Raw genomic sequence first — 17,914 nt, forward strand, 5'->3', positions numbered from 1 at the left:
TCTAGGGCATTCCAATGCTAATATCGTTAAGTATTTATTCATTATTATTGATTAGTACCTCCGGAAAAATTAAGGGAGAAGAAAGTACATAAAAAAGAAATAGAATGAGCCGTCTCAAACCAGTCAGTGATATGCATAAACATGAGGGTGATGACCTTACCGAAAGCCCCAGCTGTTTCGGCGACGCGCATTCGTGTATTCTCATGGTCTGTATGTGACCACCATGTCCACATTGTTTTCTGATTGATTTTCACACTTAACTTATTTTTCTCTTTTGTAGTAGGTAATTGCTATAACTTTGCCAAACAAATGGGAACTACGGACTGCACCAACTACTACTAATCGTCACCCGTGCAATTGTTCTGCCTGTGTACCAGCTGTTGCGAAGGTCACGAGTAGGTATGAGGGTTTCGTCACTTAACGCTTGCAATAACGACGGGCAATAGAACGGCTCGTTAACTGGGATACTTTTTGTGCATACTTTTTACACCCGCCACGTTGTGGCACCATCACGAGAAGCACTCTATAGATACTGCCGGTTAGACGTACAAGGTATGTCGCGAATTTAGAATTTCCGCGGGTTACGCTAACTCAATTTTCGATTTTTTGTGGCGTTATGTTGGTACTCATGTCTCTTACTTATACCGACAAGTTCGGCCATGTTGAATGTACTTGAAGTTACTTTGGACCGAAGTAATTAACCTTTATCGGTGGTACAAAATGTTCTCAGAGGGCCGAGATGATGTGAAAGACGAAGAGCGTGCCGAACTTCCGAGCACGTCAACAACAGACGAAAACATTGATGAAGTGAAGAAAAAAGGAATTGGTCAATCGTCGAATCGCCGTTAGAGAAGTTGCTGAGGACCTTAATATATCGACTGGCTCCTGCCATTCGAATTTTGCCAATTTCGACCAAAAACAGTATCGCATTAACATTGCTAAGGACGTCTGCGGCGACCCAGATTTTCTCCAGAGGGTTGTAACTGGTGACGAATCATGGGTTTATGGTTATGACGTGGAAACCAAACCAATGCTCAATCATCTCATTGGATGCTGCCCAGGAGCCAAGACCGAGAAAAGTGATATTCATGAATAAATAATTTGTGGAAAAACACAAAAATTCGCGATACTTTTTGAACAGACCTCGTAGTGTGTATTAATGAATATGCAGCTGATTTGGGGCTATTCCCGGAGTAGTATATTGCTGATGTAATTTGCGTTGTATGTCAGTGCAGAAAGGAATAAAATAAATCATGATAAGGACTTAAGAATGGAAAGATCAATAAAACAATGCGAAATTCCTATAATTAAGGACCTTTATTAGCAGTCAATTAAGTCTAACAAATTGCTGTTGATTTCTGAATTAAATCAATTTATATAATAATAATGCTTTCCAGTTTGCGGAAAGGCTGTATATATTAATTATTGTGGGCACATATTATGTCATGTTTAGCATTATAAACACAAACAGTTTGTTACAGTTTCATTTGTACCATTTACATATGCACTCAACAAAAGAAATTATAATAATTTATACTCACGTCCGTTCACAATGTACCACATTGTTGACATCACAACAAAATAAAAATCTCAAATAAAAAAAAATAATAATTGTATCTATATCAATAAACAATATATCGTATTTTACAAAAATTGATTTTATCACTGGGAACCTTTTTTTTTCACTGGACATTTACAATTGATATTATTACCTATATTTTTTTGTCTTTCTATTATAAAGTAATAACAAATTGAGAAAATTTAAAACAATTGTAATTTGTCTGAACATACTTTTCGAATTGCTAATCTAATTTGAACTTGTATTGCTATATTTAAAATGTACGATAAATAATAATAATANAAATAAAAAATCAATCATATTTAAAATGTACGATAAATAATAATAATAATAATAATAATTACATGACGATTTTTTACCCGATTAAGGACGTTTATACACAAGGATTATGCTATTTACAAATATTTTCAAGGATGTCTATATAAAGTATTGCAACACCTGTCACAACACCAAGCATTCGTGTATAAATAACTCTGATTGTTTATTTACAGAAAAAAAAACAATAAATAATTAATATAGAACGACCAACTGAATTTCCTGTAATTAAATAATTTAACAAATGACTGACTTTATGTCACTGCAGAAACCGTATAAGTAACTATTAATTATGTTATTCCTCAAAACAAACAAATGCTGGGGATCAACACAACGTAGCGTGAAGTAACACACACAACGCGAGTCAACGCGCTACAATGTGTCAAGGTACAACGTGCGTCAACGCCCACAACGCAAGCGAGTCATACCTCTTGAATTTATTGATCTGTAAGTAGACAGTACACTTATGCTTGATGTTAACAGGCGTGAAAGACCTATATAGTGTTGTCTAGTACGTTACGTTGTTGTCAATAATTTACAAAAATATTAAACGATATGCGGTACTCGCGCACTTTACTAAATAGGTAGGTACACTTAGCGTTCAAAGGATTAAAAAGACCTTAAGTGTTCAGTAAAGATTCTATACTGAATGGGTTCGGCCGCCTCATTTTGTCGTCGGGAGGACTACCTGTGAGATCGATTCCGTTTTCGTTAGGGGATGTTGTAATTGGGGAGGTGTGATGAAATCGAATTTGAATTTCGTTACTACCTACGCTTTTAAGGCTTTCCGTTTCCGCACCAGAATCTCCTACGACGTCGATGTCGCTATCGCTGCAAAAATAGTACAATTGTCGATGCTGATTCAATAAACAAAATGTAGTTGCGAACGCTTTACAAAGGAGATTAAACATTTTAAATATTCAAAGATGAGACAATTTCAATTTTTGTAGCGTTAAATTCCATGCATTAGTGAATTAATTTTTTGAATTAACTTCACCCACTATAGATAACCTCTAATTCAGAGATATGATTTTGAAATACAAAATAAATAATCCCTATTTTTATCTTGCATTTAAATACTCTTTTGAGACAAGCATTTTGTATTTTATTTCAAACACCTTTCCAAAACTATTTTGTAAAGTGCAAAATACATTTTTGCAGTTAAAAGTTTTCCTAGTATCATCGATCAAACATTATATAAAATGATGAATGAAAGTTGCTCACATTGGACATTGAAGGCATTAGAAGCTTGAAAAGGGAACAAAGAGACATTTCATGAATGCCTTCTAATTCTTTAACTCAAGAGAGCCCAGAAAATTTCTGAATTTCTTGGAGGTGGATAATCTAAAATATTGGATCGATATAGTTTTCTGGGTTCAATATTATGGTTCATGGAATTTTGAAGTTCCAAATTGATATCAGCACGTGCCAAATCACCACTTATCGTACCTTTAGCAAGGAACTACGAAATTATACGAATTACGACAAAACAACCCCAAATCAATATCGAATTGATATACGCCAACTGTGTAAAACTGAAAACTACAAGATACTGTGGTGTGATAATAAATGCCTATAATACAAAATTCTTAGAAAACGATTCGGAAAACTTTACTTATTAGATAAACCCAAAGCTAAAGAAACTGTGGATTCCATTTCTTTCTCTTATTACAATGTGTAAAAGATCGGAAACAAAATGCTGTTGTAAATATTTTGATATAAAATGATTGATGCTGATTTTACATCAATGAAATTAATTGCAACTCATCCATTTTGACTCTGGTCTTTCACGCTAAACAAACTATTTTGGCATCAGTGTTTTTTCCAATTAAAACGGGTGACAAAGGTAAATAAGGAAGCATATAGAAGAATTATTTTTTGCTGAACTCAAGAAACTATAAAATAGAGATAGAAAAACTACATCTCAATCACTTCAAACAGAAAAATATGAATCATACTCAATCTTCGCAGCTGGTGAAATGGTCCAAACCACTAGAAAAACTCCAATATTTAAAAAATGATAAAATGCATGCTGTACTCAAATTAATGAAGAGAAATTGTTGTTGCTGTCACTCCTTCGACGGGAATACACGTCAATACCTCATTAATTTGAAATTATCTGTAGTGGGTAAAGTTAGTTCACTGATGTATTGGATTAAAAGGTTTAATTTTTGTGAAACAGGAATCATCAATGAACGACAACAGAAAGAAGAACAGTGTTTAAGTTTCACCAAATTTAACTATAATTGTATTCAACAATTGTTTTGACCTATGTAATCATCATTAGGAGTAAACTATATATGTGTAGTAAAATCGGTAATGATTAATGGTCTAATTTAGACGGGTAGGTAGAAAAAGTCACTAGTTTTAATGCGTTCTTCATTAAGGTGTTAGATTTTGACAGAGAGCTTTATTTATTTCCATAGATTTTATGAAAAACAATCATTCATGTTTATTTACATATAGAAGCATGTATAGATTTTGTATTTTGTTGTTCTTCTTTGCTTTTATACCACCAATAAATAACATACTTGAACATAAACCTGGATATGGTTCAGTGCACATTCAGTATATTCAACAAGGTTCATTTATGTTGATGGATATCTACTTGCTGAACTAAAATCCATGGCATAGCTCACCTCTACGCGATAACCAAATTGAACAAACAAGTTCATGGATACATAATTTAGATATAATTTTAGATGGAGGAAATGTTTCAAGAAGACAATTCTCATATGATTTTTGACAGAAGTAATTTTGAAAAGGAAAATAATAAGGGTCCTCTTACCTATCGAACCCATCGGCACCTCTTTGGCTAAGGTACTCCCGTTTGAGCGAAACGAGATCAACGGTGATACCTTTTGCCCTGAGCTTTCTCGCCTGACGCTCTAAAGCTTTCTGGAGTTTTTTCCTGCGCCTTGCGCGTTCACGAGCTTTCAGTTCTGCAGGAGGAATTGGTTCGCCAGAACACGATTGCGGATGGGCGTTATGCGCAGGTCGTCCTGGGCCCTTCTTTGTGTGCTCTTTTTTGCGCCATTTCGCACGTCGATTTTGAAACCAAACCTTCAAATACAAAAAAAAATATGAAATGCCTTTACATGAATATTTCTTGGAATTTAGGCCATATAGCTATATTTAGGTAATTGTTAAATAATCATCAGCAGGGTCATTTTTAGGATTAATATCAGAAATATCAGTATTATGAAGCATTAGGACATTTGAGAAAGATCTGAAACTTCAGATTAGAGTTTTGACTGGTCAGAGGGAAATCCTTTAAATTTCACTGATTGTATCAAATGTGGAATAATCATCATGATCATCATCATAAAGTCGTCAGTCCTAAGATTGATTGGACAAAAAAAAAACTTTTGGGTGTTTCATTCCCAGCAGCCAGTAATGCTGGTGGGCGGGCAGTCCCTCCGGACTACGCCGGAAGGTAGGGCGGAAGGCCTTCTTTCAGGAATCGTGGGAATGGGTGGGATGGTGGTTTGGGTGATAAAGATGAGACGGACGAAATAAAGACAGAAGAGAATGAAAGATTATCTGTGGAATATTACTGCCCCAGCATTTGTCTAGGTGATCCAAGGAAACCCCAGAAAAACTTGAACCAAGGCAGACGGACCCGGAATCGAACCGGCGTCCTTCCGAATGCTAAGCAATGGTCTACCTCTAGGCCATGCTGCTCGGTCTGATTGGACACGCACCTCCACTCTTTCCCATCCTGAGCTATCATGAATTACTGTAAAAATTTTACTTGGACCTTGTAGAGACATTCTTTTTCAGATTACATTCGATTAAATTCCTTCCTTGTCTTGGACTAACTGTGTCTGTATGAAAATTTCAAAGAGAAAAAAAAAATGTTTTCCACTATTTCCATGTGTTTTTGATTTTTCAGGAAATTATAAATTATTATAAAAAATCGCAGTCATGGACAGGAAAAGCGACAGAATCCCTATTCCTTTTGACAAAAAGTTAGAAAAGCCATAAATCAATTGTGGAGCTCTTCAAGAGGTTTTTTTCAAGAATAACCTCCGTTATGAGAGGTTTAATTGGCATATGCATTTAACATCAGTGGATCAGACTAAATTTTGACTTCATCACCTAAAGGTCGATACGCTTAATGAACTATTAGAAGAACTCCGACTTGATCAAGATTATGTTGTAATGATGTTAGCGAAATATATGCAAGACTCTCATTTTTTAAGTGTGAGAAATAAAAGGTTCACTTCGTGTACTAAAATTAATCAGAATAATCGACGGTAGGCTGGTGCGGCGATTATAAAAGTAGCAATAATGTCCCAATGGGTGGTTATTTACAAAGTGGTAGGAGGAGTTGTTTAAACATTCAAAATCTGTTTGCATGTCATTCGACGTCTATCGGGATCGATGAAATTAGCGTTAAATTATGGTTATTTGGCTATCAGAAACCAAACCTATTAATTCCCACGAATAATAATAAGCTATCTCGTACAAAGCGGTTTCATTTATATTTCGTTTGGTGCGATTGGGCAGACAAGCGTATGAACAAAATTAAAAGCCATTTACACCGTGTACACACATATATGTGTACAATGTACTGATTATGGATAAATGCACAGCTGTCGACTACCAAAATCTCTCCGACAACGACTCGACGTCCCGTCCGTCGCGAACTCTGCGTCCCTTTTTGTTCGCCGTTTTTAGAACGGGACGGGAAACAAAAACGCGAACAAAATATATCTCTCGGCTTGTGTGTGTGTCGACGGATCAGCTACAGTTTTACCGAATATTACTTTCAAACACGCTACCTAGCACCCCAACGTCATAGCACTATAATTAACATGGTAATTTAAGGGCGTGATGTTAGCAGTATGTCTTGGTGGCATGTAGTGGCCAGCCTGATACAGCCGTGTATCCGTTGCCATCGATCTCGCCTGTAACGGAACTGTGCTTAGAGGCCAGTTTTCTAGCGATCGAAAGTGTATTATATCGTTCGCTGGTGCACCAGTTCCACGATAATTGCATGATATGCATGTAAATTGATTGTACAGGGTTGATGACTTCATATACAACGACCACGGTGACGACGGTGATGAAGTAGTTTAGTCGAGGTGGTGTAGGTACAACATAACCAAAGACCAATTATCTTGATATTTATTTCACCTCGGCCGCATGGATGAAATGATTACTTCTACAACAGGATTTCAATTATCGTCTCTCTACACCACAAACATTAATTTATTTATCAACAGAATGCTATCTATTTGCTCCTCTTAATAAGAAATGTGTAGGTACTCCATAAAAATGGCCACCTGAATGAAAATCAGATTCATTTCTTATCAAAATTGCAAGCTGATGATTATTTGATTCTAAAACATTAGATTACAATAAGTTTCCAATGGATAAATGGAACACATTCTGGGATCTTCTGAAGAGATCGAGTGGCGAATGGCCTCATCAGGTATATTCATTCTTAGTGGTATTTTGGTGTCCTAGATGGCCTTCTATTATCTGAAGATAGAAATACATGGAAAAGGAGATCCAGACATACTCTCTCTGGTGTATCATGCAGAAAAAGCTTCAACTGTGGACATTTTCAATAGCAGACATATGTACAACATGGACGAAAACTGGATTCCCAAAACCTGGACACTTTCATTATTTTCGACGAAATCGTCAGATATTCTACATTGATGCCACTTTCTACAAGATCCAATTTTTGTCCTTGTGTTCACGAAATACATTTATTGTCGATAATCCCAGAGAAATACATCAGACTTCAATTAAATTTTCGTTTATGTATTGCATTTAATAACGTTCTACCTATGACGGTTTTAAGAAAGAAAATCAATAGCAATGTCCTTATGAACAAAAACGTTCTGTCATATAAGTCTGATTAAAAATTTGGACGAACGTCAACCACCTAATCAAATATTGCTGTCTGCAAGAGATATTTTAATCGCTTGATCGGTGCAAGGTGACTTGATCTTGTTCGTCCTGCTTAAGATGCATGAACCTTGTTTGTGTCGAACAAAAAAAGAATGGCCCATAAGTTATTATGAGGCAAAAGAATTACATGTTGTAGGTACATATATCTCATGAGTAAACGAGCAAAAATTGTATGACTATATTGTAAAAATAATTGCTTGATCACATCAATCAGGTATGGAAATATTAGTTTCTTGTTCAACCTAAAACGGGCATTCTTGTTTTCTTCTTATTACTTAACTATTTATTCCATATCTTGGGAGTATGTAAGTAATAGGCACTCTTCAGACGATGATTCATTAAAAAAAAGTCGGTTGTCTGTAAAGTCGGTTTACTGACGATAGTTGAACGTGACAACTGATACTGATGGAATAGTTTCATTTGTCAAAATAAAATTTTAATTTTATTTGTTTGATAGATGTTTTGTATGGATATAGAGAAGGAGGTAAATGGAAATGTATTATTGTATAGCAGCTGTCCACGCGGACGCATCGCTCACTCAAGTAGGAGAGAGACAGATGTCGAACGCTGCCGAACGCGGAGGCCGATTGTGCCTCTTTGTCGCTCGTTCCGCGCTCTCGCTTGCACTTCAAATCTTAAATGGAACGCCTCAGAGCGAGATAACGCCGCATGAGTCATGTTTTTTCGTGCGTGCAGCTTGCTCCATCGAATTATAAGACGTTGTCACGTCAAAAAAAAAAAGTTTTTAAAAATGATTACAATGATGACCTGAAGGACTTTTCAAAATTTTTCTTGTGTTCGCAAAACTTGGACGTTTGAAAATGATTTATTTTGATGCTAATAGAGAGAAAAGCTCATAGGAAGTCGCCGATCTTCGACAGAAAAGGTTAGAAATGAGGGAATATTGGAAAAAGTTGGAGAGACAGAGAGCCTATGGAAGTCAACAAAGAGTGGGAGAGATGGATAGAACATTAGGAAGTCTTCTGAGGCATCAAGGGTTGGTTAGAGACATATTAGAAGCAGAAACAAAAATGGGGAGAGACAAAAAAAGACCTAGACTAAATACTGTTCATAAGTAGTTAAAGATGCAGAAAATGTTACATTTTTTGGGAGATGCAAACATTTGGTGATGATGATGATATGATTGCAATTATCTATTACTTGTAAGCAGTTAGGAACGAGCTTTAAATTTTGTCAAATGCGAACACTGGTCCAGGATACGACTGGTGGAGGTACAAATCTTCCAACTAACGTCCTTGTTATGATGATAATGACAAATTAATTCAAATATTTCTTAAATATTGTTAGTGTCAATTGAATGTTGAGTTTCATTTACAAACAGTTTTTTATTGAGATGGACCATAACCGATCTGAAGACAGTAAATGGTGCAATTTGAAACAATTAAAATAACGTACCATATAACATCGAGCAGAAGTGGTAATAATCTTTTGATTTCATTTAGTCAAGGAATAAAGAGACGTTTCTACAACCTAGGGTTTCGCATTAAAGTTGAAGTAAAAAGCGATAACTGCGAAAGTTCTTTATTGCACTAACTTTAGAACGTAATTTAATAGACCGAAATAAAAAATCAATCTAACTTGGTAGATTCGAATAAAAGGGTTCTCGAACTTCATTTTCAACAAAGTTTGACTCTTTTATCTTAAAACTTTCGTCCTCAGCCGTTTATCTTTTCCAGATTGAAGTATCGCTTATTCCTTTCTCTTTATGGTTTCTCATCACACCCTCCTTCAGATCGCGAATACACCGAATCGAAGATAAGGGTGAAGGCTTCATATGTTTCTCGCTCAAAGATGGTCCAACTCGGAAAGTCTCCGACAATCGACAACCAATAGGGACGGTTCAAGGGTCAATACGGTTACTTAGGGCGAGGAGGACCAACGCTCTCTTGGGATCGATTCTAAAATGCGCGGATTGACATTCGAAAATGCACGACTGCGATATTTTTTTCCAGTTTTTACGTATATTGAGGTTAAAGATTGCTTTCCATAAGTATTAAAATTTGAACATTGCCTAAATTTGAGTAATATACTTTCAAGTAGGCCATGAGAAAATAACAGTGGTATGTAAATTGGCGGTGTCAAGTATATAAGTATTGTATTTAGTTTAAAGTTGACTGCTTCGTATATAATAATAATTTAGTTCTAATAAAATAAATATAGAAACAGCTTAAGTCTGCAGGTTACAACTTCAGAATTGTTAATAAAAAATTTCCATTTTGTGCAGTCGTGAGATAAAAAATTATCCGGAAACCATCACTCGGAAGTTGCGTTTGTGAACTCCCGTTCTACTAGAATGTTTTAAATAAAACTAGTAGCGAATTTGATTCAATGTGTTTAATGAGAAGGTTTCTTACATACTAACTAACAATATGAAGTTTATTTGAAACTAGAGAACAACTAACAAAGGGGGTGGAGTCTAAATGAAAGATATTATGGTGGTGGATAAATTTAGGAATTTCCGTCATAACGAGATACAGAAACGTTCTGAAAACGAGTATGAAAGAGCTAACAATGAGCCAGGTATTAGTGAGAAAAACCTCATTTATGCTACCAGGAATTATTGAATTCATCACGTACATTTTGTCTGTAACAAATAATAAAGGAAAGGAATTTATGACCTAAAATGTTTGAAGAAATGTTTCTAGTTGAACTGAACAAAGAAATTTGAAATGTAAATAAAGTGAATAATAACCCTAGATCCAACTAAATGGAAAAGTTTTTGAATAAAAATAATTATAAAAATACAGGTAATTATTAGCACTAAACACATTTCAATATAAAATCGTATTCATTTTTTCATAAAAGAAAACGATTTCCTTCGTTGAGCTAACATCACTGAGACAGGGTCCTATGATATTATACTCTATCAGAAAAATCACTTGGTCACGATTAATTGTTTGTCAAGATGCCTGATGAAGTTACAGAATTGATCAAACACATGATACCGACATTTTCCAATCACTACGAATTGATTCGACTAGAATATGTGAGTTTAAATCCGAAGTGTTTCGTTCTGGATTGGTAATCCCTTTTGACGAGTCGGTTATGTGCCTTCCTGTGGGATCGATCGGAATCCCGCAAAACAAAGCTCTTACGCCCACCGAGCGATACTTTAACGCCTCCATCAACCACCGTAAGCCGGGCAATACACGCCCTTTGTTTATAAATTGAATGCAACCTGATCGACTTGATGATTTTGGAGTCTTTTTGTGTTGGGGGTCGGGACGCTGATAGCAGTTCGTTTCGAGGAGAAGTGCCGGACAGGGACCGTCCTAATCAAATTTGAAATTGTTTAGACCGAATTGGGGTTTTATGGAGGGGATTTGAAACGGTCCTTCGTTTTTTTCTTTTTTATGTGGTCGAAACATAAATAGGATATTGGAAACGGTTAAACGATTCGTAGTGAGGGGTGTTTTGCTTCAGAAAGAAAAAATAAAGAGTAAGCAATTTTTGAGAAAACTTACTTAAAATAGTGGGGAGATGCCAGAAAGTAATTTATTTCTGATCTGTAGATTCTTACTAAATGACTCACAAAAATGCAGATTCGGAACTTATGGGCAGTTGGAATTCATTTTAGGAACAATCCTCGGACATCAAATAAACTGGTCAAGTGATTTAGGAAGTATAGGAAAAAAAAGTGGATTGATAGGATGTGTAAAGAAGTAGAAGAAAAGTTTGAAGTAGGTAAAACCGATGAGGCTTATAGTATAATTAAAAGGAATTTTAGAGATGTAGAATACAGTAGAAATAATATAAGAAACGATGCAGGGGTAATTGTGATAGAAAATGAGGAAAAGGCAGATAGGTGGAAAGAATAATTAGAGAACCTATACGCAGGCCATGAAGTAGGAGATATATTAGAGAAGGAAGAAGTGTGGAGATAGATGAGCTAGGTTATTCCATAATGAGAGAAGAGTTCGATGTAGCATTAAAAAACTTAAAGAATAATAAGGTGCCAGGTGTAGATGGTATAGAGGGGGGAAATCCTAAAACATGCAGGACAAGAGGTTAGAGATCGTATGTTTAGTCACATTTACGAGACGGAGAAAGTCCCAGAGGATTATAAACGGAACTAGGTAGTAACCATACCTAAAAAGAGGGACGCGGATAGGTACGAGGCATTTAGAACAATTAGTTTAACTTCCCATGCGTCAAAAATCTTAACCAAAATTGTACAGGGGAGGATGGGAAAAAGGGCGGAAGAACTATTAGTGGAAGATCAATTTGGGTTTAGAAGAAACAGAGGAACGCGGGAGGCCATTCTAGCTTTATGGGTAACAATAGAGAAAACGATGGAAAAAGGAAAGAGTGCGTACACAGGATTTGTATATTTAGAAAAAGCTTTTGACAATGTTAAATGGGACAAGGTGTTAAATATACTTAAAAATGTAGGGATGAGTTACAAAGATAGAAGAGTGATACTTAGTTTGTATAAAGAGCAACAGGCAGTTATAGAGGTAGGGCTGCAACGTAGAGAAGTAAATATTAGGAAGTGAATCAGACAGGGATGCATACTGTCACCGCTACTTTTTGATCTATACATCGAAGACGCGATCAATATCATTAAAGACAGTACAACTGTAGGGATTGATATACAGGGTCAAAAGATTAGTATGCTTAGATTTGCAGATGATATAGCAGTATTAGCATCTAGCAAGGAGGACCTAGAGATAGCTTTAAATAAAATGGAAGCGGTACGTGTCTAACCAGCCTTAGGACTGACGACCTGATGATAATGATGATGACTTGTATTAATAATGTCTTACCAGTTGTTTAAATGGGTTAACCATTTTAAACATTTTTGGTCGCTAAATTGGAGGCAAATTAACTATTTAAACTCACCGCTACCCTGCTTTCCTTAAGGTCAAGTCTCATCGCCAGAGCCTCTCTCATGAACACATCGGGATAATGACTAGCCATGAAGGCTCTTTCGAGTTCTTCCAGTTGCCAGCTGTTAAAGTTTGTCCGGCTTCTTCTCCTTTTGGCAGCCGCACTTTCCGAATCTCCTCCTTCTCCACTACTCGTACCACCACCTGAAACAATTTGTATTCCGTAAACGTTTAGGCTGTTAGTCCAATTTTGATTTTATTGCACGGACTATCTAAATTGTAATTGAAATTGTAAGGATGTTAATCAACGTGCACGAGTTTCATGTGCTTGACCTATTGTCCGTGATGTTGGACAATATTACTAAACAGTTTAAAATAGCACGTGGAAATGGAACTGGAACAAATTGATATTTGCAGTTGGCACAAATGGTCCGTTTTCACAAACGCTGTGGTTTAATGATAATGACAAAGCAATGGTCTCGCGATACTGATTCGATTTCCATTAATCAGTGGAATTAAGCATTATTATGGTGGTGGAAAATGGCCTTTGAACTAAACATGTAATGTCTGTTATTAGTACGTCCTTTTAGGAAGTAAATCTATTGTATCTTTATCAAAAATGCTGTAAGGCGTTCTAGGAATTACACAGGGTGTAACATAAATAAGTGCCGAGCTTGCAGGAGGCGATAGAGTACTAGAAAACATGAAAATTAAGTAAATATTTGTGTGTCCGAAGGTTCATCGTTTTCGAGAAGAACGTTGAAACTACAGGTAAATTCAATTCCGGCCCTGGTTGAGAAATACGGCCAGCAACGTTCCACTCAATTAGCTGGTGATTACCAGCATCATTGTAGTATTTGATGTGTATTCTTTTGCTCATGTATTGTTTGTTTGTTAGATTAGATTATGTGTGACGCAGGGTGTTTATGTTGATAGTCAACCTTTAGTACCTTAGACGTTCAATTATTGACAATGATTACATTTTCCATCGAAGTAGCTGCAGAGCTTATATTTCACTATGCTATTTGGTAGACATCTATGTTGCCCACTCACGCACAGGAGTGGCTTCGGCTAGTAAATTATTGTGATTTTCTTAAAAAAAAATTGCCCAATGTGTAATTCACTAANTGACAATGATTACATTTTCCATCGAAGTAGCTGCAGAGCTTATATTTCACTATGCTATTTGGTAGACATCTATGTTGCCCACTCACGCACAGGAGTGGCTTCGGCTAGTAAATTATTGTGATTTTCTTAAAAAAAAATTGCCCAATGTGTAATTCACTAATTGTTTGATGTCCAATATGAAATTGCTTTTATATTAATTTTTTATTAGGAATTCGGACGGGGTTTGTCAGCTTTTTAAAGACCTTCGGGGATACAGCAATACAGGGTTTGTCCGGAAAGTAATACGACTGATTTTTTTTCGCCGCGACTGTACTTCCGAGCGTGCGCGCATCGACTGGATTCGGTAGAGGGCATTCCTAGTTAACGAACGAGCGGCTGGTGAGTTCTCTCCGAGCACCTGGAGAGTCAGAACAGGCTTTTTCGCGCGACGTGTTTCTGTGAGTGGTGCAAGCCGAAAATGCGGCGTTCGTTAGAGCAGAGGTACGCGATTAAATTCTGTGTGAAACTCGGTAAATCTGTGACAGAGACGTTTGATATGATCAAGCAGGCTTACCCAGATGTTGCTTTAGCAAGAAGTGGTGTTTCGGTGGCACCAGGCCTTTTTAGAGGGCCGGGAAGAGGTCGCCGATGAAGACCGTGCTGGAAGACCTTCGACTTCGACAAACACTGACAATATGACTCGTGTGCGCGAAGTTTTGAACTCAGACCGTCGACTAAGTATTCCTTTAATTGCCCAGATATTAAATTTACCAATATCTGTGGTTCATGACATTGTGACGGAGCATTTGAACATGCGCAAGGTGTGTGCGAAGATGGTCCAAAAAGTGCTCAATGACCACCAGAAATTGCGGCGAGTGGAAGTGTGCCAAGAAAATTTAAACATGTGTGAAAGTGACCCCCAATTTTTGAATAACGTAATCACAGGTGACGAGTCATGGATTTTTGAGTATGATCCCGAGACAAAGAGGCAATCTTCCGAGTGGCACACGCCGGCGTCTCCTCGCCCAAAAAAGGGAAGAATGAGCAAATCCAAAGTGAAAACGATGCTCATTGTCTTTTCTGACATGAAAGGCATCGTCCACCATGAATTTCTTCCTCCTGGCCAAACCGTCAACGCCAAGTTTTACGTGGAAGTGCTCAAGAGACTCAAACGAAGGGTCAATCGGGTCCGACAAGACATAGCAGCCGACTGGAAGTTGCACCACGACAACGCCCCGGCTCACACCGCCTTTCTTGTGGACAGCTACCTGACCAACGCTTCCGCAGCCGCCCTACAGCCCAGATGTGACCCCCCTGGACTTTTCTCTGTTTGCTCGCCTGAAAAGGCCGGTGAAAGGCAAGTATTTTGAGACGACAGAGGCGATCTAAGCAGCATGACGTCTGACGCCTTCGATGCTTGGAAATCGCGCTGGCAGCGCTGCATCGACGCAGAAGGAGCCTATTTTGAAAGTTTTTAAAGAATTGTAACGATTGGCTCAGTCCTATTACTTTCCGGACAAACCCTGTATTTCTTATAATCGTTCAGAAAGCCATATTGAATTTAAAAAGTTCTATTTCTGTATGTGCAAGAGGTGAATTAAGTCAGATTTGTTCTGTCACATGACTGATTTATGGAGATAATGCTTGCATGTGGCGTAACAAGAGAGATATGAACAAGAACTCGTCGCGGTCTGCATAATTTCCTATTGTCGACCAATTCCCGCTACCATAACAACAAAATGAAATATGGATCCGATTCGTGGCAACAAATAGAATTTTGCTGATAAGAGGTTGGCAGATGTTTTACGGGACTTTGCGCTTTCCGAGACCGTTCGATTAGGCGCAAGTCTGCGACCCCATCTGGCCGTTTGATTTATTCAATTTTTCGGAATCGTTGCTTCGCCAGAGTCAGATATATGGTCGAGATAAACTCCATTCTTGGGTATATGAAATAGAAATGCGGCGAATATGATAGCGCTGGAAACAATGACAGGAGCGTCGCGACAGCACGGGACACCAACCCCCGAATCGATCCCAGTTACTGCCTTCTTTCTTTCTATAACAGTTTCCTCGAAAACTGTTATTATATTCTAAAACTTTTACGTTTTTACTAATACCAATATATTCCTTTGAAGAATTAGAAATCAGATTTTGGTATATGGTCTAAAATTTGTTTACCACATGATCCCCTCTTGAAAGGGTCATTACCACCTAGAGGGTTTATTATACTAAAAGCCAGTTTGGATCCCAATAGTAAAGACAAATGAAGGGTTTGGAAAAACTNCTTTGAAGAATTAGAAACCAGATTTTGGTATGTGGTCTAAAATTTATTTACCACATGATGCCCTCTTGAAAGAAGCGTTTAGGGTCATTACCACCTAGAGGGTTTATTATACTAAAAGCCAGTTTGGATCCCAATAGTAAAGACAAATGAAGGGATTGGAAAAACTAAGGATTCATCAATGAGAAGCCAAAAGATGATTGATCCAAATGTGAAAGTATAAATAGTTGTTTGACTAGGCCTACATGCATTGAGGTACTAAATGCTATAATGAAAGCCAAAATGGTTAAAAATTAACTAGACCATGTAACTGGTAGTAATAAATGCTTTAGCGGCCTTTAGTTAGGGGAGAGTGAAGGGGTGATGTGATGTGTATGAGGTTTATCGATTGAGAAGGAAAACGAGAAGCTGCGAGAAGTTTTTGGAAGAGCTGGAAGAGCATGGTTCCATCCTCTATATCATTTAGATTTCTTTTAGAAACCATAAAAAAACACTGTTTTGTTCACCATATTTTTTATCTTTCTCTTTTCTAGTTTTCTACTATTCTTTTTCCAGATGATTTCTCACACTATTTTAAAACTTGTTCTCCCTTTTATTTGCTCTTTCCATTTTTTTGTTCTCTCCCATTACTATGCACCTTATTATAAAAATGTGCTTCAGTATCTAGCGTCTTCAATAGGTATTTTCTTAGTACAAATCTCTAAAGGCTTTCGCGGCCAGTTGGCGAACTGGTGCTGTCCTCCTTCGGGTATGAAGGCCACTGTTGGAGTTGTACTAGTACTTTCTTACATTATCCATTTTTATCCTATATTTATTCGCTTTGTCTTGCTACATGGTTTGAATCTTGCTGTTAGTTGCTTTCCATTTTTCTTATTTTAGTTTGTTCCACTGCATATTTTGGTAATTCTTGGATTTCTCAATTTTTCTTGTCTCTTCTCTCTTCTTATTTCTATATCTCTACTTCTCTTTCCTAACTTCTTTCTATAATCTACTCCAGCAACTTGTTTCTTTCTTTTTAGTCAGTTTTATTTTTTATGTTTTACAGCTGTCGCTGCATTGAAGTTACGAAATTGTGTGAATATTAATTAACAAGCATTGACAACATCCAGTGTACGAGATGAGAATAATTAATTAAAATGAAATAGCCCAATAAGAAAGGTAGCCGTGTATAGATTGAAATTAAAAATTATGCAAATTTATTTGCATATTTAGTCAGTCTGCTTCAATTTCGACTTTTTAACTGGCTCTGAATTATTTATGTGGGAATTACACTATCGGAGACGGAATTAGGTAGGTAACACATGTCACAGACGTATGGATTTGGATCATACAAAAACATACTAACAACAGTTACTAGAGTATACAAGTTCAATGGAATCGTTTCTACTCTACATATTACGCAATTAATGTAAATTAGAATTTTCCTTTAATGGTTCAATGCTTTTTCCTTTTCAATATAGATCGCATTAATCATTTAACCAGATTGGTTAATAGCGTAACTAGTAAAGCTATGTAATTGCGAACTATGCATCTAGGTTATGACGGTAAGAGTTAAGGGTAGAGGTAATTTATAAGCTCATGGGCCATGACCTTGGGATCCGCAATGACACAACTCCGTCTATTTACTGATTTCTAGATGGCTAAATGAAGACTCCACTCACAAAACATACAAAAATTTATTAGACAATGTTTTGCATTGTCATTTGTGTAAATATATTTATTTTGGATGCGACAGCCATTAATTGAACGATATTAATAAATAAAGATAAAACAAAAATACAGGTATGCAAGGGAAGAAAAAATAGGAAAAGGGCGAATATAAAGGTATGAGTCGAAACACTAAAAGAAGTGACT

The 17,914-nt window shown here is 36.8% G+C and overlaps 1 protein-coding gene across 1 annotated transcript in view; it reads right to left on the minus strand.

The window, feature by feature from the left end:
• Positions 1-1,883: 1,883 nt before the first annotated feature.
• The window catches only part of LOC108737846 (homeobox protein unc-4), a 37,975-nt gene continuing 21,944 nt past the window's right edge, over positions 1,884-17,914 (minus strand). Inside the window, exons 3-4 of the mRNA XM_018470974.2 lie at positions 4,683-4,957; positions 1,884-2,725 (exon numbers count right to left, since the gene is read on the minus strand). Of these exons, the coding sequence (XP_018326476.1) occupies positions 2,515-2,725; positions 4,683-4,957 (486 nt within the window). The 3' untranslated portion in view covers positions 1,884-2,514. The remainder of the gene's footprint in view (positions 2,726-4,682; positions 4,958-17,914) is intronic.

Source organism: Agrilus planipennis, unplaced genomic scaffold (genome assembly GCF_000699045.2).
Source record: "Agrilus planipennis isolate EAB-ADULT unplaced genomic scaffold, Apla_2.0 scaffold3, whole genome shotgun sequence".
In the NCBI taxonomy this organism is placed as follows: domain Eukaryota; kingdom Metazoa; phylum Arthropoda; class Insecta; order Coleoptera; family Buprestidae; genus Agrilus; species Agrilus planipennis.